General features: G+C 47.2%; 1 protein-coding gene across 3 annotated transcripts; it reads right to left on the bottom strand.

Moving 5' to 3' along the window:
- Positions 1 to 560: 560 nt before the first annotated feature.
- On the bottom strand, positions 561 to 24,813 carry PHAF1 (phagophore assembly factor 1; the record flags this gene model as incomplete). 3 transcript variants are annotated; one of them, XM_084256819.1, is made up of 16 exons in its annotated part: positions 561 to 647; positions 1,364 to 1,436; positions 2,016 to 2,074; positions 2,223 to 2,299; positions 2,815 to 2,858; positions 3,123 to 3,205; positions 4,575 to 4,658; positions 5,332 to 5,465; positions 7,961 to 8,073; positions 8,170 to 8,267; positions 8,847 to 8,941; positions 9,214 to 9,293; positions 10,492 to 10,535; positions 15,465 to 15,548; positions 19,010 to 19,092; positions 24,750 to 24,813. In XM_084256819.1, the coding sequence occupies 16 exons, from the start codon at positions 24,811 to 24,813 to the stop codon at positions 561 to 563; spliced, it is 1,302 nt and encodes a 433-aa protein (XP_084112945.1). The 3 variants fall into 3 exon arrangements, with proteins under 3 accessions (XP_084112945.1, XP_084112946.1, XP_084112947.1); XM_084256820.1 differs by having other exon boundaries at positions 2,223 to 2,266; XM_084256821.1 differs by lacking the exon at positions 15,465 to 15,548 and having other exon boundaries at positions 2,223 to 2,266.
- Positions 24,814 to 25,896: the final 1,083 nt, after the last annotated feature.

Raw genomic sequence — 25,896 nt, 5'->3', positions numbered from 1 at the left:
CTACTGGGCCTGGCAGGGAGCGCGTGCAAGAAACAGGGAAGGCAGGTGGGCCACTGTGGCCACAGCCAGCTCATCAAGTAACTAAAGTGGATGTAGTGCAAAGTTGCAACCGAGGACCATGGACATGCGACCTGCTTGCCTTAAGGGTCATGTGGCAATGCTGCGCCAAAGGCAGGGCCTTGTCCTCTTCCTGGGTGCCTGTGTCCTCAGCCAGAAAAGAGCCCCACATTTTCCCAATGTGTGTGGGACCAAGGAGACAGAACCCTGCCTCCTTACACGTTACTTGGAAGCTCTTGGGTCCGGGTATCAAGGCTCAGAGTTTGTGCTTCTCTTCGCATCTGTATTCTCTGTTGGCACCAGCAGGCTGAGGATGGACAGAGGAATATCTGGGTCTCTCACCTCACAGGCAGAGCACCCAGCCTGAGCCCCGCCTCAGAACATCACAGCAGCCCTTCAACACTGGCAAGGTGTCCAAGAAAACCCACAGGGTGGCACTTGGAGGCCCACTGAGCAGAACGCAACACAGTTCCAGGGGACAAGGGGCATGGGTGGTGATGTCCCTAGGGAAGCTCCGCTGTTCTCAGATGGGCACCGGGCCTGGGGGGGCCATACAGGGTTACCGAGGCAATGTGGTTATTCTGCATGACCTGGTGGGAGAAGAGGACAGTGAGTCATGGAGGAGCAGAAGTGACACAGGCAGGCAGAGCAGGCAGTGAGACCCATTAAAACCACCTCTGGGGTCAATACTGGACTCTGAAGGGACCTGAGGGGGGTTCTGTGCATGGGAGCTGGAGGTTGCGTGTGCAACACACTAGCATATGGGCCTGGGTGATGCCTCAACATTCCCCCACCCCTGCTAGAGGTCACTTCTGCCCCAGGGACAGTCTTCCTGTTCTTCTCGGGTTATGTAAAACTTCTCCATACCCATTTGTCCAGTTCTTCTGGAACTGCAAGGGACCTGCTGAAGGTGTAGCATCCAGATGAGAAATGAGGGGCACAGACTATGTTTACAAGTCGGGGGGGGGGCTTTATAGCCACTCACCCACAGAAGGATCATTTTCATGGCATTCCAAGGCCCCCAACACCCCTGGGTGCCCTGTGGTTCCCTTCTCAGTATCTGCATTTTCAGATGTAAATGTGGGATCTCCATTACTCCACTATTTTATAGAGAGGCTTTAGCCTCTGTAACCCCAAATTTCCCCAACCTAACTTCTGAAACCTCATTGTTGAATGTGGGCAGGCAAGGTTCTCCGCAGACAGGGCTGCTGGGAGTAATCCGCCCAGCAGGACTGTTCACCCTTCTCAGTCTCTTGAATCACTTGCCTATCGCTACCATGACTGACAGCTCAGCCCCAGGGTTTACCTCAAAGATCATCCTCTGAAGACCAAAGCAGAATGTGGAGCCAAACGGGTTGGTGTTATTTGGGGAGGAGGACCTGAGGCAGGGGAAACCAGCATTAGAGGCGCAGACATATGCCAGGCCAGGTAGGGCACCCAGCCCCGTCTAGAAGGGGAGCTACTGACTAGTGGTCCCTTGTGACTGTAGTCCATGTGTGCTTCCCACACAGGCCCGTGAGCGCCTATGCAGCCGCAGCCCTCCTCAGCTCTGAATCATGCACAGCCCAATGAGACACAGAATGTTACTGTTCAAGGGGACCAGAGTGGAGAGCGCCCCAGGAGGCATGGCAACTAGGTAACGGGATGTTGACTGGCAGGTAGAGCCTTTCAGGGGGATAAAAGAGCCCAGGACAGTTACCCAAATCCCCTCACTTCCTAATAATTAAGAGTGAGAGGGTCCCCACATCTAGCAGTGGGGGAGTTGTCCCCGGGAGGTGCAGAACAGCCGCCCCAGTCCTACTGCTCCGCTCCACCCCGGAGAAGGGGGAACGGACTGGGAAGTATATTTAGAAACGTCTATAATTTCTAAGCAATAACCACTGCTCGGCTTCCCTGGGCTTCTGGGATGTGAGGAGCAGGATGGGGTGGTCAGTGACAGCAACCTCCCAGTCACTCACCTGTGCAGGACAACAGGCTTCTCCACAGGGTGGCCCAGGAGCTCCTGGATATTGTCCCACTGCAAGAGGGATGGGGCAGCAGGGGGTTAGCAGGTACCTGACCACACTTATGACCAAAGACTGGCCCAGAGGACATGGGTCCCAGACTGCTGGCAGGTTCATGTCCACCTTATTTTCAGGTTGTGTCAGGTGGGAAAAGAGGCTCACCTTGCTGTAGGTTGTGCAAGTTTCTGTCTGACCCTCTGCATTTTCTGAAAAGAGAACACAGGGTGGTTGGAAGTTGCCTCAGTCTGGATTCAGCTCCACACCTGCTCAGGCAGATGACTCAGCCCACCTGTGACCCTAACCCTAGGAAGAATTCAGATTTGGCCACCCTTAGCGCTGGGCTTAGAGTAAAGAGGGTAGGCAGACGGGTTGCTCTGGAGTTCCTGGGAAAGTAGATGGAGGAAGGGAGGCCTGTCAGGTGTGAGCTGCACCAATCACAGCGGGCAGCAGTCAAAGCTGGGCTGGGAGCACCTGGATGATCTATAGATAGGATACTCTACTCGAGTGATCAGCAATTCCAGAGTCACAGAAAAAGACCTTGAGAGCCTCCTATAGGTCTACAGGAGACTTTAGACCAAGAATAATGCAGGCCCCAGAGTAAGAAGTTCAAGCCAGAGAAGCCGAGTTTTGGGCAGAAGCAGGTGGGTAAGGCTCCAAAGCCCTGACATTCACCACCTCTGCTTGGACCCCTGTCCCTTCTCACCATGAGACAGACTCCAAACCCATCCTTATCTTGAGGACATCCGCTACTCACCTTTCTTTATAGCTAGTGGGATCTTGAACTCACAGCGGTGGTAACTAGGGAGAGAAGGCAGATGGATAAAGGCTTCTCTGGAAGACCAGATCACCCCTACAGCTCAACCCTGCACCCCAGGAAAAACAGAATCACGCACATCTGCCCAAAGCCCTGAAGTAAAGCTCAGTAAGTGTTTAGATCCCTTGAATTAGCAAGAATTCAGGTATAGATAAATACCTGAACATCCAAAGTCATAAGTTCTCTTTCTTGGGAGATTTTTCAGCCCAAAGCTCACTTCTTAGAGAGGCAGGTAAAGGCATACTCACATATTAAAATTGTAATGCCCAGGGTAGTTGGTGTGTAGGACAAACTTCTTCACTTTGTGTGTATTTGCATCAAAGAGGATGTCCTGGGATAGACAAGAAGGATGACCAAGTAGCGCAAGTGACTGAGGCAGGGCAGGGGCCTTTTCAAGGACAAGTCCAACTCAGGGACACACCCCCTCTAAATGGGGATGCTGGCGGGAAACAGCTTTCTCTCAAACAACAGTCAAGGAGACAGCTGCGGGAAGCAGCCTTAACCAGACATTTTCAGTCAGGAGTTACCAACAACTTACAGGCATCCTCAAATCCAAACCTTGCACCAGTAGGCCTATCAGGCACAGGGTAGAACAGCTCCCACTGCTTGGGAACTTAAACATATCAGCGAACTCGTCCCTGACCAAGAAGGCTCAGGAACCACCTAGTGACTCGGAGTAGCTCAAGGCCCTTGGTATTCAGGATAGATGCTATGACCTGCCAGACCCTTCTGGCTTCCACTATGCGCTCTCTGTAGCAGCTAGCAATCAGGCCTGCGTCCCCAGTGTGATCCCTTATTCTATCCTTCTCCCACCAGCTTCACTATGTGCTATTGGGGCTGGTCCATTTGCCCCATCTTCCTAGACACCTATTATCACTGACCCTTGAGCCCAAAACAGGTCCAGCTTACAAAAGTACCAGCTCTCCTGCCACCACCTCTTTAAGTTTATGATTCCACTGCCACTACCCCACTACTCCTGGTTCCAGTTTGGTCTTTCCCACACAGGCAGATCTGGTCTTGCTTTTCTCCCTCTTTGGAACCTACTTTTTTTTTTGTTTTTTAAAGGTTTATTTTATTTATTTATGCATATAAGAACTTGGGTCTAGGCTAGAGGTATGGGGGGTGAGAGAATTCATCAGAGAGACAGAGTGGGGAGCAGAACAGGCAGATATACTGAAATACACTGCTGAGGGGAGCAGTGGGCAAGACAGGAGAGGTCTGCTGCACCATGTGGGTTAGCTCCCTGGCCGGGGATTGAACTTGTGCTGCAGAGGCTGGTGATTGCTTAATAGTGCTGAGACTTTAACCCCTGCGCCACCAGGGAGGCCCCTGGAACTTACACTTTCTTTGTTGCTGTTGAATCTCAAGCCCTAAAAGGTTCAAAGTTTAGAAGACCCAGGGCACTGGGCTATAGTTACGCCTCTGTCTGGGGTGATCCCCTAAAAATAAATAAGCACACTCCTGCTGTCTTTAAGCTTTTTAGTCTGTTTTGTTACTCCAAAAGACTCCCATGGTCGACAAAACAAAGTTCCCAAAACATCTTAAGCCGACTGAGTCCCATAGCCCCCACCTATTTCTCTCAAAAGAGAAGTCAAGACATGAGGGAGCTGGGGCTGGTTCCCCGATGCCAAGCACCGTCACAGCTGCATGTGTACACAGAGCACTGTCCACTGCAACTTCTCTGCGGAATCACAACTTACCACTCCGAGAGTGAAGTAGTTAAAAAAGTAGTCATTGCACTTGGATGGAACTTGCTTATGAGGGGAAGGAGAATGAATTTTCATCTGTTGGGAAAAAAATAACAAATTAAAATCTACCCCTCAACATAGCCCTTATATTAAAATTTTCAAAATTTGTTCCTCATATAACATTAAGCTATTTGGTAAGCAAGAGTGTCGGAGTCCCAGCTACCGCGGCTGACCAATCCAACCGGCTGTGTCAACTACAGACTGGGTTCTGGTGTCCAAGGAATGACAAGGCACTATGACCAACAGAGGTCAGAAAAGAGCTTTACATTTACTTCTCCATCTGCTTAAACAGAAAAAGGTCTATGGGAAAATAGCAGGTAGTATATCTTCATTTCTTTTTTTTTTTTTAAGATTTATTTTTATTTATTTTATTTATTTATACAAGCACTGGGTACAGTCAGAAGCGCGGGAGGGTGAGAGAATTCACCATAGCCAGAGCAGGGAGCAGAGCAGGCAGAAGGACCGAAGTACACTGCTGAAGGGGGCAGCGGGCGGCAGGAGAGGTCTGCGCGCCATGTGGGACCCTCCTCCGGTGGCCGGGGGAGCAGCCCTGGATCGAACCGGCGCTGCAGAGGCTGCGGGCAGCTTCGCAACCCAGTGCTCAACCACTGCGCCACCAGGGAGGCCCTATCTTTATTTCTTTAATGTTAATGTTGGTTACAAAAAATAAGAGCTAGCCTCCATCCACTTTATAAATACATCCCCCTACCTTGTCTTCTGACTTATAGAAGACCTTGTGTGGAGAGCCAAGCATACTAAGAACATCTTGGCAGGAATCACCAAAATACACTGAGCGTTCAAATACCCGCATCTTGGCATCTGCTAAAAGGCCAGGTCCACAACCTGCAGAGAACAAGGGAGAATGGTCCTGCGTCAGAGTGTGAGACCCTGCAGCCCTGGGGCACTAGAACGGCCACTGGCAGCCTACTGCATTATCAGGTCTGGCTGAAGGGCAAAAACATAAATACAAGGTCACCAGGGCTTGAGACACTACTCAAAGTAATGCCAGGTTCATACAATCCCACCAAAGTGGTATGCAGTTCTGAAAACTTCACTCACCCAAATATTTACTTACTATGAGGCGCTAGGACCTTTTGCCGTATGTTGAGGAAACAATGGTGAGCTAAACAGGTGCGGTCTCTGCCCACAATGGAGCTATGGCATGAAGATTCCAATCAGATTATCATATGACTGTGGTACAATAAACAGCACGGGGGTGCTATGGAAGTATATACAGGGTGCTGTTATCTCTTGCCACTTTCCAGGTCCTGACAAGATGCAAGGATTTATGTTCAAAGGTACCTCTCAGTGCCAGGCCCCAAGCAGAGCCTGGACTTAAAGGTTACTCTATATAAAGGGCCAAGACCGCAGCACCCATTAACTCACTCACTAATTTTACAAACACCCAACAGACCACTAATACTCAAAAGTGACAAACCAGGTTAAGTGGAAGGAAAAATAAACCATTCGATTTGCCAAACATTTTGTAACTGGGAATCATCTCTAAACCCTGAATTTGTCTAATATATTTTAGAAATGGTTCTGGTTATACATACACAGAGGTGGTTGCAGAAGTGTAATAAATAAGACACACAAACAGTAAAGTTTCCCCCATTTTGTGGATGGGAAGACACCTTGTTTTGCCCAAAATAAAAAAGGAAGCCGAGACTGCAATTCCTGGTACCACAACCACAGACACTCCTTAGTCTGCACAGCTGACAAAGCCCTTTTCATGTACAACAATCCATTTATTATATACAGATGACTTCAGTGATTGAAAATCTGAAATACCTCATCTATACACTGAGCAGCAAAGGCTGTGTTTAAATTAACTAAGGCTTGGAAAAAGCACAGTTCACATTAATCTCTGTCCATAAGTCCTGGGGCTTAGGGCAGCCCAGGTGACCTGCAGGACTTGTGAAAGCCCCATCAAGCTAGACTGTGTGCCAGTCTCCAGGTACCAGCCACCAGCATATGTCCAAATGTAGCTATAGGAAAGGGCCCTTCAATGGTGAGTCTTCTTGTCTCACTCTGCTTAAAGCCTACTCAAGTAAAATTACCCTTAGTTCTAGGAGACCATTTTAATTTCTGATTCCCTCGAGTGAGCCATCATATAAATCACTGTGGGAAACCAGAGAGTTGAACTGACTTTCTGTACTAAAAGCATCATTGCAATCATACTCCACAAGGAAACATATGGAAGAAATAGGTCAGGTAAGACAAGCTACCATTTGGCTTGCCATGGGAAACTCTCAATGAGCACTGAATTGGCCAGCAACCTGGGAGACACTGACTTAAAATGTTTTCCCCACTGACCACGTGAGCAGTTAGGAGTACACATTATAGGGTGGGAGTCAGAATTGGCTAAGAACCTCACCCCCAACAGACTTTCCTGACTCGTCTGAGATGAGTGTGCCATCTTTTTTTTTTTTAAAGATTTACTTATGCATACAAGAACAGGGGTGTAGGCCAGAGGGGGGAGGGTGAGAGGATTCACCAGAAATAGAGTAGGGAGCAGAACAGGTGGATCCACTGAAATACACTGCTGAGGGGAGCAGCGGGGAGACAGGAGAGGTCTGCTGTGCCATGTGGGTAGCTCCCTGGCCAAGGATCGAACTCGTGCTGCAATGGCTGCCAATAGCTTCACAGTGCTGAGACTTAACCCCTTGCACCACCAGGGAGGCCCCGGTGTACCATCTTTGACAACCCTGTATTTTCAAATAACTATGCTTCCTGAATGAGAAGACTCCAAATCACTTGATCTTTCAATTCTCTCAAAAACCAAATAAAGCTCAAGAGCATCTTTATGGTGGCAACTCCAATGGGAGGTTCCTGTTCTTCTAAGACCAAAAGTAGCTGAGATTGGCCAAGTACAAGAAAATCACAAAACGAGGCGCAGATCCTGGTGAGATCAGCTACTGAAGGCAGCAAAATTTTTTTTTTTGTTCAGTCATCAAAACTCTCAGCAGGGTGTGGTCAAACCACAATTCAAGAAGTCCTTCCAGCCAGCACACTGAGAACTGGGAATTAAGGGTGGAGAGGAGGGGAATGGAATACAGACTGCAGTCCACCAGATTTATCTCCAGGAAGAAGCCTGGAAATCACAGAAAGCCATAGAGGAACATGGAAGGCTAATGTACACACTGAGGGAAGCAGTGCTCCTGTCATTTATTAAGATTTGCTAATAATAAGACCATGTATCATCCCTTTACAAGATTAAACGAAAACTTTAAGCATTAACATTTATCTTCCACATTGTCTCTAAGCGTGTGGGATTTTAGAATGTCAAGGACAACAATGGGGATTCCAATTCCACCACCCCAAACTCAGGAACTGACCTGCTGCAAGTAGGCGAAGTCGTAAACCTGAAGGTCCAGTTCCATCTCGAAGAACATCTACACTCTCAGCATATACGTTGCCCAGGAAACAGCTCAGGGGCATCACGGGAGCCCTGGGGCAAGCACAGAATGAGTGGAGGCTTTGCCCTCCCTTCCAGGGAGCCCAGGGCCTAAGCATGGAGCTTAGCTCAAGTCCCCCTCCCACATACTTGGTATCCTGTAGGCTATTTCCGCTGTAGATGTACATTCGTTTCACAGTCGCTCCGTGGGGTATCTGGAGAGAAGCTAGACCATGGGCAAAATTGGGCTGCAAACACAGGTCAAAAGATTTGGTGGTTCAATCTCTGGCATTTCCCCAGCACTCCTGGTCTTTAAGAACTGGCCAAAGCACAGTCAAACCTGTACCTGGATCAATAAACTCACCCCCCATCCATGCAAATTCATCTTTAATTTTGTTTTTCTTTCCTTTATTAGTGAGAAAATGTAGGAATGCCTGCTTTAATAAAATGTAAGCCCTATGAAAAGCTATCATTCATAACCCTAAGGATGTTGTTGCCTAAAGATGAAGAGAACACTTTGCTAAAAGCAAAGATGAAACACTCTTAAATTCTAGGCCATTGAGAAAAACCACAATGATTAAGAGATTTAAAGCAAGGCACAGCAGGATTTATTACTAAAAATGACTAGGCCTCCTTCTGCAGTGGAAAGGCCAGTTTGAACTTTGTTTTTATCAAATCCCACCTATTCTGCTCCCCTTGGCCCTGAAGCTCTCAGAGATGAGGAAACCAAAGGAAGGGTGCCCATCCAACCTCCCCCAATGGCACTGTCCAACCTCCCCCAATGGCACTGTCTTATGGCCCTGGTGAAGGGAAAGTGAAGGACCAACCTCATACTTGGGAGCCTCAGTCCATGAGTCTAACTGAAAAGAGAAAGACAGTCCTCTGAAGTTGAGGTGGAAGAGCTGCTCAGCAGAGTTGTACACTGTGGAAGAGGGGAGGACACTGTTGAGTGGCACCAGAAGTTGTGAACACAAATCAGCCTGGTGAAAAGTAATGACCGGCAACACTTTCCTTGTGTCTCATTTCTAAACTGACCTATTAAGTTTAAAATAAGGAGGAACTTTGCTTTACAACCAAGTGCCAACCCCAAGTCCTACAGGAAACTGACTTTAGGGGGTTAGAGCTGGAATGACAACAGTTTTATCACTATGGGCTGCCCCTGAGGACCCAAGGCCATGGGTCAGTCTGGCTTACCTCCAGGATGGGTTGCACCGAAAGACTGGTCGATCTGCTCAATGGTGGGAGCTATGGCCTGAGAGTTAAAATGCACTCCACTGAAAAAGAAAGTTATTTATTAATACCAGGCTCTGCAGATCATGGGAGATGTGGCTGGAAGGGTTATTCTTAAACAGGCAGATAAGCCTACAATTACATAAAAATAAAAGCTTAATTCAAGAACTTTTTAAGTAAGAGAAATTATGGAGGTTGGAGCAAGTAATTCTTCTGAGGTGATACAGGCAGATCAGCCTATTGACGTGAATGATGGGGTGGCAGGAGAAAGATGGATCCCAAGCAAATGACAAAAAACTCAAGGAGTGGTCTTGGGAGTTCAGACAATGAGTATGGAAATAAAGCATGATGCGTAAAGATCAAGAACATATATATTTTTAATCAGTAGAATCACTGACGGAATCCCTGTGTCGTCTTCCTCACCCAGCAGCCACGTTATTTCATTTCTCTGATGAGAAAACATGCTCAAAGAGGTTAAGGACTTGCCCAAAGTCCCAGAGGTACAGTCCACATTCGCGTGTCCACCCCTCGACCAGCATGCTGCGTGTGCTCTAGGAACTGGGGCTTTCACATCCTCCCCAAAGGGAAAGGAAAGCCTGTGAAGGAAGCTTCCCAATGGAGTATTCTTTTTTAATTCTCAAAGGACAGGCTTATTAGGAAAAGGAAAAGGAAAGAAGAAAGACACCTGTGTAGATACAAATGGGCAGTTTGGGGAGGAGAGCTGCCCACGTGGCGTATTCTAGATGCTAAAAGCGCCTTGCCATACTGGGTGCTCAAATATTTACGTACCTACCATACAGGTCATTCCCATTTTCATTTTAAAAAGCATGTTTTGGCTAGCAAATAGTGATCTCTTTGGCATTCTCTTTAACATATGCTTTGGAGACGTATCTCGCTTGTTCCACCTCTGCTGTCCATGAAAACACAAAGAGGTACAAGGAAGGCTGTGCATGGTTGGGCAGCTGACCCAGGAGACAGTCAGATCACTTCTAAGCAGAGGCCCTGCTTGTCATGAGGATTAACTAAGTCAATACCTGGGAAGTCAGCATGTTCCTAGTGAGGGTTCCTTTCCTTCCCTCTCAGAAACTGAGGAGAGGCTGGAGGCTGCCGGAGGAAATCATGGCCCTAGACTGTAACCCTGGAACTGCTGAGGATGGGGAGCCTTTACTAACTCAATAAGGGTAGAAGATAAAGTCCAGTTACACCAAGTCTTGATATGTACCAACAGGGGAGAAAACTTACCAGTATTTTAACTTTACTTTAGTCAAGTCATATACTTCAATCACCTAAAAATTAAAAAATCAAATGTTGAAGCGCTGTAAATACGCTTTAGTTGAAGAAAAAATTATATAATTTTATAATTATAAAAAAAAGGGGGGGAAAATCTACTCAAAATACCTGTGAATGGGCCTCCCTGGTGGCTCCAGGGGTTAAGTCTCAGCACTATCAAGCTAGTGCCTGCCATTGAGGTTTGAGTTCGATCCCCGGCCAGGGAGCTACCCACATGGTTCAGCAGACCTCTCCTGTTTTCCCCCCTGCTCTCCTCAGTGTATTTCAGTGGATCTGCCTGTTCTACAACCCACTCTGTCTCTGGTGAATCCTCCCACACACACCCCCACCTCTGGCCTACACCCCAGTTCTTGTGTACATAAATAAAAATAAATCTTAAAAAAAAAAAAATACCCCCGATGCACTGCGAATTACATTCCCCTCCCCCCCCCCAAAGCATATGGAGGAAAAACATTACCCTCCCCACCTCCCACACACACCAAAACCTCCCCTTCTCCAATGGGCTGTTCAATAGATACCAGTGGATGCTCTGGATCAGGTTCCTGTTTCTAATCTACTGCAGGCTGTACAGAAGACTGCATGTATCATCCCTGCAAAATTCTCCACAGAAAACTTCATGCAGTTTTAAGGCTGTAATGTCGGATACTGAGTCCCGTTCCTTCTATTTCATATCTTGCCTCATTCTAAAATTCCAAACCAAACCACTGTCAAAAATAGCTTCAAAATGCTGGGGGTTGGGCCTCCCTGGTGGTGCAGCAGGTTGAGTGCCATGCTGTGAAGCTGTCTGCAGCCTCTGCAGCGCAGGTTCAATTCCCAGCCAGCCAGGGAGAAACCCACATGGTGCAGCAGACCTCTCCTGCCTCGCCTGCTGCTCCCCTCAGCAGTGTCTTTGGTCCGTCTGCTTGTTCTGCTCCCCACTCTGTCTCTGGTAAATTCTCTCACCCTCCTGCACCTCTGACTATACCCCAGTTCTTGTATAAATAAATCTTTAAAAAAAAAAAATACTGGGGGTTTATTAAACAAACAAACAGAGGGAGAGGTCTATCCTGCTAGAAAATATGTCATATAGCTTAGGACAATTGTGACATTTTTAGACATACCCTTGAGGGCATTTGGTTAAACCTGGAGAATCTTAGGATGCTTATGAAGTCACGAAGTTCATGAAATGCCAAAAATTCAGGAACGAGACAAAGGAAAAGGCATCAAACACTCAAGCTAATAGTGCTACCAAGCCCTTGATGCCAATGGCACCAAGGGCTTGGCAGCAAGCAGCGTGGCTGGCTCTCATTGCAGAGGCACACGCAGAATTGGCACAATGTCTGTTTGTCTTGACCATCTGGGCCTGAACCTGAAAGGGGCTGTGGGGCATTGGGTGCAGGGGCATCACAGCACTGCCATAAAAATTGGGACATAGTTCACTCCTGGACAGCACTGTTCCTAACTCTGTTCAGAGATCTCAATACTGAATAAGCTGGACATGTCTTGACTGTGTCACAACTATCCTGCCTGTTGCAAAGAATCGTTCTCTCTGCTGCACCACCACAGCACTTCAGCCAACCCCTTCCTATACTATCTGTGTATGAAGTGTGTTAGTGTCCCCACTAAGGAAAAACCCTGGGAGTATGGCTCATTAGGTTGCTCAGGGGATGTGCTCAACATGTATCAGGTGGGCCAGCCTGGCTGCAAACTAGCTATGGGGCAAATATGGAACTTGGAAGTACAAAAGACATGTGAAGAGAGGCCATACAAGGAAGGACAAAGGGATAAGTATGACCATGAGACATCCAGTGTCTCCTTCAGAAAGCCCGGGCAAGGCAACATACAATGCCAAACCAGCACGCCAGGGCTTTTACTGGCAGAGGGCCTCAAACTTCAGCCAGAGAGAAGCCCTGCTTGTGTAACGAAGATGGACTCTGCCACCCCGACTCCTAATCCTTCAGCTGGCCAATGACCAACCCCCAAGGGCTTCTCCTCACTCATCCTGTGGGGTTGGGTCTCCAGGGTGTTCTTCCTGTCAGTAAGGTCAGACAATCTTACACACCAGCAAGTTGTCAACTACTCACCTGCCAACAGCCCAGACCAACACTTACAGGTACCTCAACCTGCCTGCCCAATGGGACAGCAGTGGAGCAGAGTTAATCAAGGGTGTAGAGTGGCCATGGTGGATGGTGAGCTAGGGTGCTATGTTGGGAGTCCCTCACGTCACCAAGAGAATCAACAAACAGGTTCTAGCCCATGGAGTTTGTTGGGCCATGGGGACAAGTAGTCAGGGAAGTCTAAAGTCCAAGATTTTCCACCTCTGGGCTGGAAAAGGACTTGATTTCCTTAGAGGAGGAGACAGAGCAACAGCTAAGCTAGGAAAAGACAGGTGTTGGTACACTGTGACCTGTGAAGTCTTAATCCCAACGGGCTCTCTTACAGGCCAAAAGTGGGGAGAAACTTCAGGAGACACATCAGGGAGAAGAGGATTCTGAAGTTTTTGAATAGAGGGGAAGGTAGATGCATTAAGTCAGAGCTGGCGCCAAGCAAGGTAACCTGAAGAATTGCTCCCCTACAGTTTCCAGAGGCTCAGGAAGGGGCCCGATCTCTCTAAGATTTATTTATTTATACAAGCACTGGGTACAGTAAGAGGAGCGGGAGGGTGAGAGGATTCACCAGAGCCAGAGCGGGGAGCAGAACAAGTAGACTGACGAAATACACTGGTGAGGGGAGCAGCGGGCGGCAGGAGAGGTCTGCGCGCCATGTGGGATCCTCACCAGCAGCCGGGGATCGAACAGATGCTGCAGAGACTCGCAGCCCAGTGCTCAACTGCTGCGCCATCAGGGGAGGCCCTCTCTCTCTCTCTCTCTCTTTTTTTTCTTTTTTTAACATTTTAAAAGGACAGGTTTATTAGGAAATGGAGAAAGAAAAAGAGAGGTGCCTGTATAGTCACAGGCAGGGAAGAAATCTGTCCCCTCTCTCTTCTTAAGGAGTCCACAAATGACAGACATTCTTCTGGGGTTCTATTTTACCCCCTCCCATTGAAATTATACTTCCCATTCCCACACCGTGTACTCACACAAGGGTGTTTTTGCCACTTCTTCCTATATCAACCAACAGAGCCTAAACCATTTCCATCCCCAGTGGTCAGTCACCACAGACTGATAATACAGGGTTAACAGTTTAGTGACAGGCAGACCGCTTATCCTCTGTCCTTCCATTGTCTCACTGGCAAAAGCAGTATTCACAGGTTTGTTAAGATTAAATCAGAAAATGGGAAACACTCATCCATGGGGTTAACATGTCACATGTACTGAGTAGTCACTAAATATATATTGTCTTTACCATGCTGTGATTCTATGGGGTACCTAGCCATCCCCTTTTGTTTGCCATTTAGTTTACTTCCAACTTTCCATTACTATGAAAAATCCTGCTATAAGCATTTTTCAATATTACCCTCCCCTTAATTTTTTTGGGTTGTGTTTCCTGTTTCTTTCTTTAAAGATTTATTTTTATTTATTTATGTAAACAAAACTGGGGTGTAGGTCAGAGGTGCGGGGGGTGAGAGGATTCAGAGAGACAAAATGGGGAGCAGAACAGGTGGATCTACTGAAACACACTGCTGAGGGGAGCAGCAGGAGAGACAGGAGAGGTCTGCTGCGGTAGATGTGGGTTAGCTCCCTGGTCAGGGACCGAATTCATGCCATAGTGGCTGGTGATAGCTTGATAGTGCTGAGACTTTAACCCCTATGCCACCAGGGAGGCCCTGGTCGATTTAAGGCCAGGGAGGCCTTCAAGTGGATTTGCTAAGCCAAAGGCAAGTAACTCTTTGTAAAGGCATTTCCAGATTACTTTTTCCCTATGTTGTGATGAAGCCACACTGAAGACAGGATGACTGAGTCCATAAGGAGCGGCGAGTCAGAGGGCTAAGAATGCTCACATTCAATTCTTTTTTTTTTTTTTTTTAAAGACTCATTTCTTTATTAAAGGCTGGAGAACACTCTTTGTAATAAAGCCTTCCATCTACTATGTCTGAAAACAGTAAGCAATGTGGAGCTGGGAATCAGTGGATGCTGCTCAGACCTGGGCGAGGCAGGATGAAGAGGCATGAGGAGGCCCAAGCACGGCCTTGTAAGCTGCCAAGTCATCACAGTCAATCAAACTCTGCTTTTTTAAAAAACCACCACCAGTAAGGAATTCTTATTCCATGTACATATCCTTTTCTCATGTTCTGTCCTGACTCCCCAGCAGCTCATTCGAGAACTAGACAGTACGTGTTTTGGAAAGGCAACTTCAGAACCTAGCCATGCCACATTTAGCCTTGTGACTCTGAGCAATGAGTCTGGTGTCACATGACTAACCTGGGAAGCCCGGGCATTTGTAAATAGTATATTAAAAACATCCTGGACTTAAACAGGCGCCAATTAAGACAACCATACACACCAGCAAGTTGTTTATTTAAGTTTCCTAAAAGAGGTTAAAGAATCAGCTTGTTGCTGGTGGTGCTAAGGCCCAAGCCCCAGCATTTCACCTTCCAAGTCATATTGTTTGACCCCAGAATCAAGTAAAACAACAAGATACATAAACCTGGTCCCACTTTTAGTACCTTTTACAAGGTTCTCAGGATAATTTATGCTAAATACTTAGCTTCTATCTGTTTTTGTAGTTCATACAAAAGCCCCTTTCTCATCGCTTGTTTCCAAATTGTCAACACTCTCCCTTTCACCTCTAGGGCCTGGTACTCGAGTCTGTGCCAGTCTCTATTCAACCATCCACCCCACCCCGCAAAACTTCCCTCTTTGTAGGGGAACAGACATAGCTACAGTCCCCCACATCATAGTGGTATCTGAACCACAGAGGTTTACTCCAACTTAGGAGTTTCAGAAACATCGCACAAGCACATACTGACCAGCCCGGCATGAACTTTAGTTGTCATTTATATTTACCTTAAGTCTCTGATTGAAAGCATCAAACAGTAGTTTGATCCCGTCCTGAGTCAGGTTAAGGATGAGGTCATGGCTTAGAGGAGACTACAAAACAAAAATGAAACACATTCTGAACAACTAATTTACCACACCATTAACTACAGAGAGCCTTAAAACACAAATGCAATGCACAGCGGGTATTTCAGTGCAGGCAGCCCCTCTATCCCCCAACTAACAAAGTTTGGGAGCCAGAAACAAAGGGTTGCAAGCAGGCACCGTGTCCTCTACTTCCAGCCCACAATTGCTGCCTCACAGTATTAGCTGACAGCCTCTCTCTACCCGGCTTTAATACTGGGGGAAAGGGCCCAAGCTATTCTTGTCTCTAGAAGCTACTTCCTTTTGAGGGTCCAGGGCCCACATCTGTAGCAAGGCTCACTGCTGTCAAACCTACACCAGGATCCAAACTCAACAGGAAACACGGAACCCATGTCAAGCAACACATTTTATTCTTTGACTGTTTCAGGAGTACCGTGTGATCTGATCATGTATGATGGCACTTTTACTCCTTCCTTTACTCCCTCCACCACCCCATATCACACGTGCTTCTTTTTTGAAAAGCCAAAGCCTTAAGATTTAAGGAGTCATATTTCTACATCTGCCCCCAACTCCAGTCCCGATGGGGCACAGAGCACAGGGCACTGGACAGCACCAATGACTCTAAATGACTCTCAAAATGTCTGGATGCTAGTTTCTTCAAGAGAATACCATCATCATTTCCCTCCAGGATTGCTGTGAGGACAGAGAGAATAGGCCAGAAAGTACCACGTACAGTATACAGCACTCTTTCTTCCTGTCTGCTCCAACACAATTGATTCAAGAACCCAACCTCTGAAGACTCTATAGCCTGGAACCAGGTTGTTGAATGGCAGAAGCTAAATACCACTATCTAAAACCCTGTCCCTTCTTAAAACTGGCACAGCTCTCAAGAGGGTTTAAAGAAGTTCTTTTAGAGAATTTCTCAAGATAAACACAGTGAATGACAGATGTGTGGCAGTCAGGAGTAGAGAAAGGGGCTGCTAAGTGAGCTCACTGGGGAAATGTTCTCCAAAGAGCTTACTGGAATTAGCTCATACTGTTGCCTGTTCACCCCACTGATCTTTACAAGGTAACAGGCAGGTAGCACTATTGTGCTTAGCAAACCCTAGAAGAAAGAATGTTGTAATTTTCCAGTTGGTCTATATAGATGTCTAGACACCATTAGGACTCAAGGAAGAGAACAGAATAATGAAGCCAATACATGACACACAGTTCCGTTTCTGAGAGCCATCCATGGCAGTAAGCAAGATGAAGCAACATTTTATCATCTTTCAAGATCCTTGCTTGGGGGAGGAATGCTGGAAGGCTCTGGATTTTCTTACACTCTCCCAAGATCTAATCATTTTTTTTCCTGGCATTGGTACAATTCAGGACATAACTAAGCAATTTTCAAAAGCAAGCAAATCATCCTCACAGTCAATATTTTATTAGTACTTTAGATCTCTAGAACTAAAATATATATGTAGCATGTGGTACTGAAGCAAGCCCTTCAGTAACCCAGCACTATGACGCTCTCCATGTGAAACAATGCAGTAAAGCCGTCTGCTACTCGTTGCTGACATTTTCCCCTCTGAGATGGGACCTACTAGACATGCACATCTAATTTCCAAGGTGTGATTTGCTACAGATAATAATGCTTCTTTCTGAAGCATTGAATGGGGCCAAACCATTTTCTGTACTTGAGGGAAAACATGGAGACAGAGGGGGAGGAAGACAGAAGTGAACAGCACCCACCCACATTTAAGAGGTACCACATCAGAGCTCTGAAACCATTTTCTCTTGATCCTCATCAAAAGATTATGCTAAAGGAATAATCCATATTATAAAAGGAGAACCTGATGGGTTTTTAACTTGCGGTGAAGAAATGGGAAGAGCAGGGATCTGAACCAAGGCCTGGACTCAAAAACTATGTTTTCTAACTGATCCCAGCTGCTTAGAAGATATTAAAGGAAATGAGCTTTATGCTAAATAAAACAACTATTTGGACCCAAATAACAGAACAACAGACAACAAAGGTAGTAATATATATATAAAACAAAAAGTGAAAAAACTTGATGGGTTGAGAGTTTAAAGTCTATTCTTCTACTCTTGGGGTGCCCAAACCTGATGTAACTGAACGCTGAGCACACAGGCAAGCATGGAAGCATACCAGCTCAGCAAGCCCATTTCCCTGCTCAAAGTCAGCATCCTTCACTGGCACCTTGGCACAAGGAACCCCTGCTCACCACTCTCAGCCCCTTATTCTGTGGTAGGTACTACAAGAAAATCCAAGCACTTGCTTGGAGATGATGCATTCCTTGCCTCAGAAGGACACCCTCACGTGGGCCTCACTAGGCGCCTAATGGGATACAGTACTGCAGATGTAACCTCTGGGTATAGGTAACAGGCTTAACTCTGCCTCTGCCCTAAGTCAGAATGGGAGAAATCCCTCTTATTGCTAATCTACAACATTCTTCATGCCAAATACAAACTGTTATTGGCTATAGAACATAAAAGAAATAGAACTAAAAACATCCAGCAGGCACTTAAAAAGGGTCTCAGAAAGCTCCCGAGGACACCCTGTGGTCTGTGCAGGCTCTCCACTATTCTGAGGCTGGTGACACATACGGCACCACAAAGTCTGCTCCATATGGCAGCACATGGTGTGTGTCATAGAAGAATCACAGGTTTCAAGTGGAAGAGAGATGGCATTTTAGAAAAGAATCCTCTTTCTAAAGGTCTATAAAATAATCTCTAACTTTACTCAAAAGAACAAATATAAAAAAACTGTGCTATTAAAGTCTTTCTCTGGAGTTAATCTAACAAATACTCTTTTAGGAAATGAAAAAAGATCTTTCCAAGGTACATGCTACATTTACACTATAGGGGTTAATTCCTGGCGTAACTGACTAGTATTGAATAGAGATCACCATAAATCAAACAAACAAAAAGGCAAAATAAGTCCACTAATTGGGAAGAAATATTTTGCAGTTTCCAAGTATCAGATCAATCTCACTAGAGGGGTGAGATATGCCTGCTGCTTTTCAAGCCTGGTATGCTTTGTTAGCTAGAGATTTGCATTGTAACAAACCTGAACACAAAGCAAAACAGTCAACGAAGGAGGAAAGGCTGTTTTACATGCAAAAGTGGAAGGCCAGTGACTGAGGAGACCAGAGCGTCCCTGAGATGACCGCCCACTGAAAAATCCCTGGTTTAAAGTCAGTAAATGAATCAAACAGAAACAAAACAACCAAGTTCAGTTAAAAATTGTTCTTCCAAACCCGCCAGCGCTATTATCAAGACCAATTTCAGATTTTTTTTTTCTTTTTTTAAAAAGAGGACTTGGTAATCACCTAGTACTGCAGATGCTTCCATTTGCACATACTGACCTAGTAATCGCTGCCAGTCAGCTTCTGCTACAGCATCCATCTCTGGGAGGTGAGTCACTGAATAGGGATGTTGTGTTAGTAAACACATCAGCTACCACTTACCTGTTCACTGTAGAGAACCTGGACATTTTTGACAATGCGACAGTGTTTCTGAAGAATGGCTACTGCCTGAGCCAGTGGCATTCCTGAAATAAAGGAAGAACACCCCTGGTTACTTGGGCTAGGCAGTATTACTTCTTGGAGTAAGATCCTGGTGGGAGCAGGGGCCACTGAGGCTGTTTACAGACATATGAGTAAGTACAAGTTCAATAAGCAGCAAGAGCTAGAATACAATGAGCAGCTGGATGATGTCAGGGGAAGGAGGGAATATGCCAAAAGGCTTCCTGGAAATGGGCACCTCTGCCCTGATGGCAAGCACGCAGAGGGCTTGGAGAAGACAAAGTCAGCACAGATCAAAGAACAGAGTGAGGAAAGCACACATTGCATGGCTCTGGGATGCTGGTTCTCACTCTGCCATGGATTACATGTGACCTGGGCAGGTTCCCACCTCTCTCCTTCTCTGGCTGGCGTCCTCATCTAATTGAGTATGCAGGATGACGCAACTTTTAAAAAGTTAAAAATCACAAGTCTACCTGAACCAACTTATTTTTACTAGAGATTTCACTGGATCCTTACACATCAGCCCAGAAAATATGCTCTGAACTTTAATAGTTGGTGTTTTTTTTTTTTTAAGATTTATTTATTTGTGCATATAAGAACTGGGGTACAGGCCAGAGGTGTGGAAGGTGAGAGGACCTACCAGAGACAGAGTGGGGAACAGAACAGGCAGACTGACTGAAATACACTGCTGAGGGGAGCAGTGGGAGAGCCAGGAGAGGTCTGCTTCGCCATGTGGGCAGCAATGTGGCCGGGGATTGAACCTGTGCTGCAGAGGCTGTGGATAGCTTCATAGCTTTGTCTTAATCCCTTGCACCACCAAGGAGGTCCCAATAGTTGTTTTTTGAACTTGTGACTCATAAAATGGTATATGTCCCCATTTTAAGAAATCCAAATCCCAAGGACACCTCAAAGACTTCAGGGACACACATGGAATACCAGAAGGTATGCTTTCAGAGTCTGTTATATTTTCCACAAGAAGAAACATACAGACAATGTAAAACAAAGACACATAGTGTCCTGAGCACAAGGACAGTGTACCTGTGCTACTGACCACTCTCTGGAGTCCCAGCACCAAGCACAGGGCTGAGCACACTGTGACTGCTGAATAAGTATTTGTTCAGGGGGATTAGGGGGTAGGTAATAACAGCAAAGGAGGAAGAGGCCCTGGACTACCATAAGATCTCAGGGCAGCACAGTGGCTGACATTCAAGATCAGTTTACCTCCAATTCAAAGAGGTGATTTGCAAAAGAGAACTTACACATGAAGAATTAAAAGGTTAAATACTAGTGGCCCATCTACACTCAAACAACAGTTCAATTTTTGCCTTCACTGGATAGTCCATTCTATAGTTTGAAGAAAGTTGGAGGGAGCCAGAAGGTTGACTTCTGACATTAGACAGTATGCTTGTCAGCCTTGAGAGTACAGGGTCTCATACAGTCAAGGCTTAATACATATTTTTTTGAAAATATGAACAAAATATGAACAAAGCATCACTCAGCTTTGCCTTTCCTGAAATGGAGGAATATATATGCTGTCTCTCCTAGAGAAAATGGGCAAACACCCACAAGGAGAAAACAGATAAGCTCAGTTAGGTGCCAAGAAAGAGAAGGTCGGGCCTCCCCGGTGGCACAGCGGGTTGAGCGCAGCTCTGTGAAGTTGTCCGCAGCCTCTGCAGCACCGGTTTGATTCCTGGCCGCCAGGGAGATTCCCACATAGCAAGGCAGACCTCTCTTGTCTCGCCTGCTGCTCCCCTCAGCAGTGTATTTCGGTCCTACTGTCTGTTCTGCTCCCTGCTCTGTCTCTGGTGAATTCTCTCACCCTCCCGCGCCTGTGGCTTGTACCCCAGTGCTTGTACAAATAAATAAATCTTAAAAAAAAAAAAAAAAAAAGAAAGAAAGAGAAGGCCACATGGTTTCTCTGACCCACAAGGCACGAGTCAGTTTCTAAAGGGAGGGTTCTTTACCACCTAACCACATCAAATTCCTGGTCTTGGAATCTTTAGATCCTGAGTCATGCAGACAGAAACCCACCTGCAAGACACAAAGCAGTCCTCACACAGTTGCTGATAAAAGAAGGCTATAAAAGGCTTTCAAAGGGAACTAACCAAATGCATGACAAAGAAACAGGAGGAGCACTGTCCCTGTTCCAACAGTTCCCCAACTCCAAAGAATGTGGAGTGTATGGCCAGCCTTCTAAACTGTACAGATCTCATAGCTTACAGATCTCATCATATACCTATTTTATAACCCTCCAAAGGCTTCCCATTACAGGGGAATAAAGCCCAAACAACGTACTAACTCACATAAAGGTCCTGAATATTTTGGACCTTATCTACTTTCACCTTGCTACCATTCACTGTGTTTCCTCTTGTTACGAGCACACGTCAAACTCTTTGCTACTCTACGTCTTTGCACAACTTCTTGAATCTACTGGCATGTTCTTCACATAGCCAGTTCCTTCTCATTCTTCAGATCTGGCTCATTCATACTTCACTTTCCTGACTGTTTCATTCCATTCCATTTATTTATCTGCTAAGTGTATCTCCCATACCTCCTTGACAACAGAAACATTGTTTACCTTGCTCACTGCTTTATCCCCAACACCCAAAATATGCCTAGCACAACTGTAGGTGGTCCCTGACCACAGACCCTGCCTATCAACCCACCATCCTTGCACAAACTCATTTTATCTAAAACCAACACTCTTCCAGCTGTTCCTCTAACTTTCGCAGGTCTCCACGGTGGGCAGTATTCTGCCCAAACCAATTCACCGATTTAACCACCTACCCAGTTTTTGACGTACATTTCAACCTGTATCTATCTACAGGCTGATAAAAAGTTGACAGATGAAAGTGCACTTTTTATCTTCTCTTCAATCTGGGTCTTACTTAATACCTCCAATATCTACCCATTCATTCAAGCCAGAAATCCCTAGATACTTTCTCATTCCCCATCTTTCCAAATCCAGTCTCCAAACTTTCTTCCTAAACCCATGCCCACAACACACCTTACAAATCAATATCATCTTTGTCATTGAACCCCAACAGTCTATGATAGTGTCCTAGGCACCTACTAACAAAGAGAACTGGGACTCTGGGACCTATTTTCTTCTTTCCTTTGTGTATCATTCTTTAATTAGAATACCAATTTGCTTACAGTTCCCTATATACACCATCTATTCCTCCCCCTCACCCTCTTCCAACTTGCCTGGAAGACTTAAGTCTATGGAGTTAGTAGAGGTAAGAAATCAGGAGGCAGACTTATAGTGTCTACCTCTGGCTCCAGAGATTGCAGTGTCGGCTCCTGCAGGTTGACAGAAGTCCTCCCTAAACACCCAAGTCAGGTCAAGTCTCTTTCCCCCTTCCACAGCACCTTACATAACCTCTACACCTCATAATAAAATCTAATCCTTTCCTCCCTCTTCAGGCCGTGAGATCATGTGTTACGCAATTTTCAATATTTGTAAGCAGAGTCCACAGAAGTACATGCTGCCTTAACCAGAGCTACCAGTCTCTCTTAAGTAAACTCAGAGAAGGTTATCTCCTTTAAATCTACCTTCTTTGACATTTTTAAATATTCAAAAAAAAGCCGCCATTTCAACACATCTTCCAAGTCTCATTGAAAACCCTTCAAATCTGCACTGTCTTTACTCCACCACTGGTCAAGTCATTGGTGGCACTCAGGGATTCCTCCTGGCCTAGGTTTGTCTAGCTCTATGTTGTTGGCATTTCCTTAAACTCCCAATGTTACACAAAGGATAGGAAGGCAGCCAAGAAGCTGGATGGAGCTCACCATTGTGATACCAGGCAGAGGATGGCAAGGTCTAAATACATTTGTATTTGCACAGATTCCAAAAAGAAACCTGGACACAATGATGAGCCCATCCTCAGAAGGGCAGAGTAGTGGGAAGCAGGAAATCCCTGTCAGTTAATTTTTGTCAGCTCTATGTTTCTGAGCATGTTCCTCATCTGGCAAATGAAAATGACCTTATAGATCTATGGACTTGAATTAAGAACTGGCTCTCTAGCCTGGGGCTGTAATTCTAAAGCACAGATTCACTTCATAGACCCTTCCCTACATACAGGCCTCAACTGCAATTTAAATGTGTTGAGAACTGGGGAGAAGACGGATAGGGGAAAAATAACTATTTTTTTTTAAAGTCTGGAAAAATGACCACCATTTCTTAGACACTATTTTAAAATGCAGACTTTAAAGACTCACAAAAGAATCATCAAATCTCAGGTTCCCTCTAGGAGGTCTCAAGGTTTAATTTTATTCCCAATGCACAGAAATGCCTTTTTTCCCCTAAAGTTTTTGGTTGCTATTTAGACAATTTGAAAGGAGTACCCAAACCTTTGATTCCTGGAAATTGGCAAAGTTGGGTGTGGAACTTAAGGTATCAAAACAATAGTTGACAGAAGAAGCCTTGCTTTCCCACCCTGTTATTATTATTATTTTTGGGTTAAATCCTGGTCTTAACTGACACTGTAATCACTATTCTTGGTCAAGAGACTGTACCTCAGAAACCCACAACCTAGTTGCATCATCAAGCACAGTTTGAAGCTATGGTTGTGGTTCTCTGCCTGTGAAGTCTTGCTGTGAGCAAAGGCTCTCAAGGGATGGCGTAGGGGAGGTTGTGACCTAACTAGAGACCCAACAGCATCAGCATGATGAATGTGTCTGGAGGCAAAGATATCATTTGCCTCCCAATGAAGCTCATGGTGCAAGTTATAAGAATGGTTGGCTAAGACCTTGTCTTAATAAAACTGGCTGCTACAACTCAGAAATCTTGTAGTTAGTTCAGTTTATGGAGACACCCAGCACTAGTAGAGCCCTACCAACAATCTGTTCTGCCCTTTTCTCACCTACCCTGTCTTCATAGAGTCTTCCAGAGTCAAGGGTAAGCTATAGCCCAGTGGAGCAGCTGACTCAGTCCAGCAGCCCAAATTAGCGTGACAAAAGTTCAGGACTGCACAAACAGCATCAACACCTGCTCCCCACCCCCTTTCCCTAGTGCTAGAACATCAAAGTAAACACACACTGGGGTTGCTGAATGTTACTCGTGCATGTAAAGGTAGTGACATGGGGGATGAAGAACACTGGTCAACACCCCCAAAGCAACCAAACTGCATTTTCTACAAACGAAATGTTAATTTCCCTGAACTCATCCTACCTTTAAGGCCCTGCAGCGAGGTCTGGGTTTAGGATTACCCCACAAAGCGACCACAATCAAACGAGAAGGAAAACAAGTCAGAAGTTCCTTTAACACACTCACTCCTCACTCCCTAGACGAGGTGCTCGACACCCGATTCTGAGACAGCGACAGCCCTGCGATGATTAAGGGTGTCAGTCACCTCTCAGCTATTTAGCTCGCACACTGGAAATAATAACAACAGCCCTGGCCCTCCGACGCCAAGGCGGGCACACTGGAGAAAACTACGCACACGAGGGGAGGAACAGGCCTTGGAGAAGTGTTTGGGGTGTGTCGGCCATTGTTACTATTATTACTGTAGTACCAGTGCCCGGAAGGGGCCCGACCCGGGCCCGAGGCGAGGGCGTCCGGGCCCGGCAGAGCGACCGCCCGGCGGGTTGGGCCGGTCGGAGCGGGTATCTGGTGCCTGGAGCCCAAATCGGGGAGGCCCTGGAGCGAAGCACGGCCCGGGGGCCCGGACCCCGCACTCACCCAGCGTGAATTCCCATTGCTCGTTCCCCAGAGAGCGCTCGGGCACCACCTCCAGATCCAGCATTGGTTCGGCTCGCCGGGCCGAGGCGGCCTCCCTGCGGCAGCGAGACGCGACCCGAGCTGAGGAGACAAAGCAGCGACTGATCGTCCGTGCCCGCCGGCCCGCGGGGCCCTGCTCGCGCCTCCTCCCGGGCCGCCGGCGGCGCCGGCCCAACCCCGCACCTTAACTCACCTCACCTCACCTCCCCCCGGCCGCGGCGGCGACAGGAGCAGCGGCGGCGGCAGCAGCCAAAGCGTCTGCGGCAAAACTGGCGTGCGCGGCCGTAAAGCGCGGCGGGGGCGGGGCGGGGCGGGCTTACGTCGCGGGGGCGGGCCCGGAGGCGGGGCCGCGCACGCGCACTCCGGCCCGCGGCTGCGCCCCGCGGCGAGGCGGGAGGAGGCCACATGGCGGCCGGCGCGGGCGAGCCCTGCGGGGAGGCCTGCCCCGTGTTCCGTGAAGCCCCACGGCTGCACACCACTCTGCGCGTGCTTCCCCGCCTACACAAAGGTGTGTCCCCCACGCAGCACACACATTTCACGAGGCTACACAGCCCTCGTCAGCTGTCTACACCGCAGTCCCACTCATTGACCCGGACGCGAAGGCGAGTTCTGAGGGCGCGCGCCAGAGCCCCGGCCAGAAGCGGGGCCGCGAGTCCCCGGCCCGGCGGGCGCGCTCTCACCCCCGGCTGGGGCCGAGACTGACGCCGCTGCGAGCTGCAACCAGAGAGTTGCCAGAAATGACGCGTTTCCTACCCACTCACCTGTGGAGTCGGAGTTGAAGTGCATGAGCAATGCGCTCTGTGCGGCGCGGAGTGGGGAGGAGGGGGGAGAGGGTTGGGTGGAAGGCGGGCCGAGGCCTGGCGTCTGGTTGGAAATGTGGGCACGTGCGCGGCCCCGCACCCGCACCCCGCACCCCCACCCCGTGGACCACAGCTCATAGTCCAGCCAGCTTCGTGGTCAGAGCTGGTAGGTCTTGACCAAACCCCTGGTGGTTTTTGTGCCTCAGTTTCCTCACCTGAAAGTTGCAGGACTTGCTCCTTTAGCCTGTCCAGCTTCTTTGAGCCTCTTCTCCGCGACACTAAAATTAAAGGGCTCCTTTGCAGCCAGG

The sequence above is a fragment of the Talpa europaea genome (assembly GCF_964194135.1).
Source record: "Talpa europaea genome assembly, chromosome: 16".
Lineage (NCBI taxonomy): Eukaryota > Metazoa > Chordata > Mammalia > Eulipotyphla > Talpidae > Talpa > Talpa europaea.
This window is presented reverse-complemented; position numbering and strand designations above follow the sequence as displayed.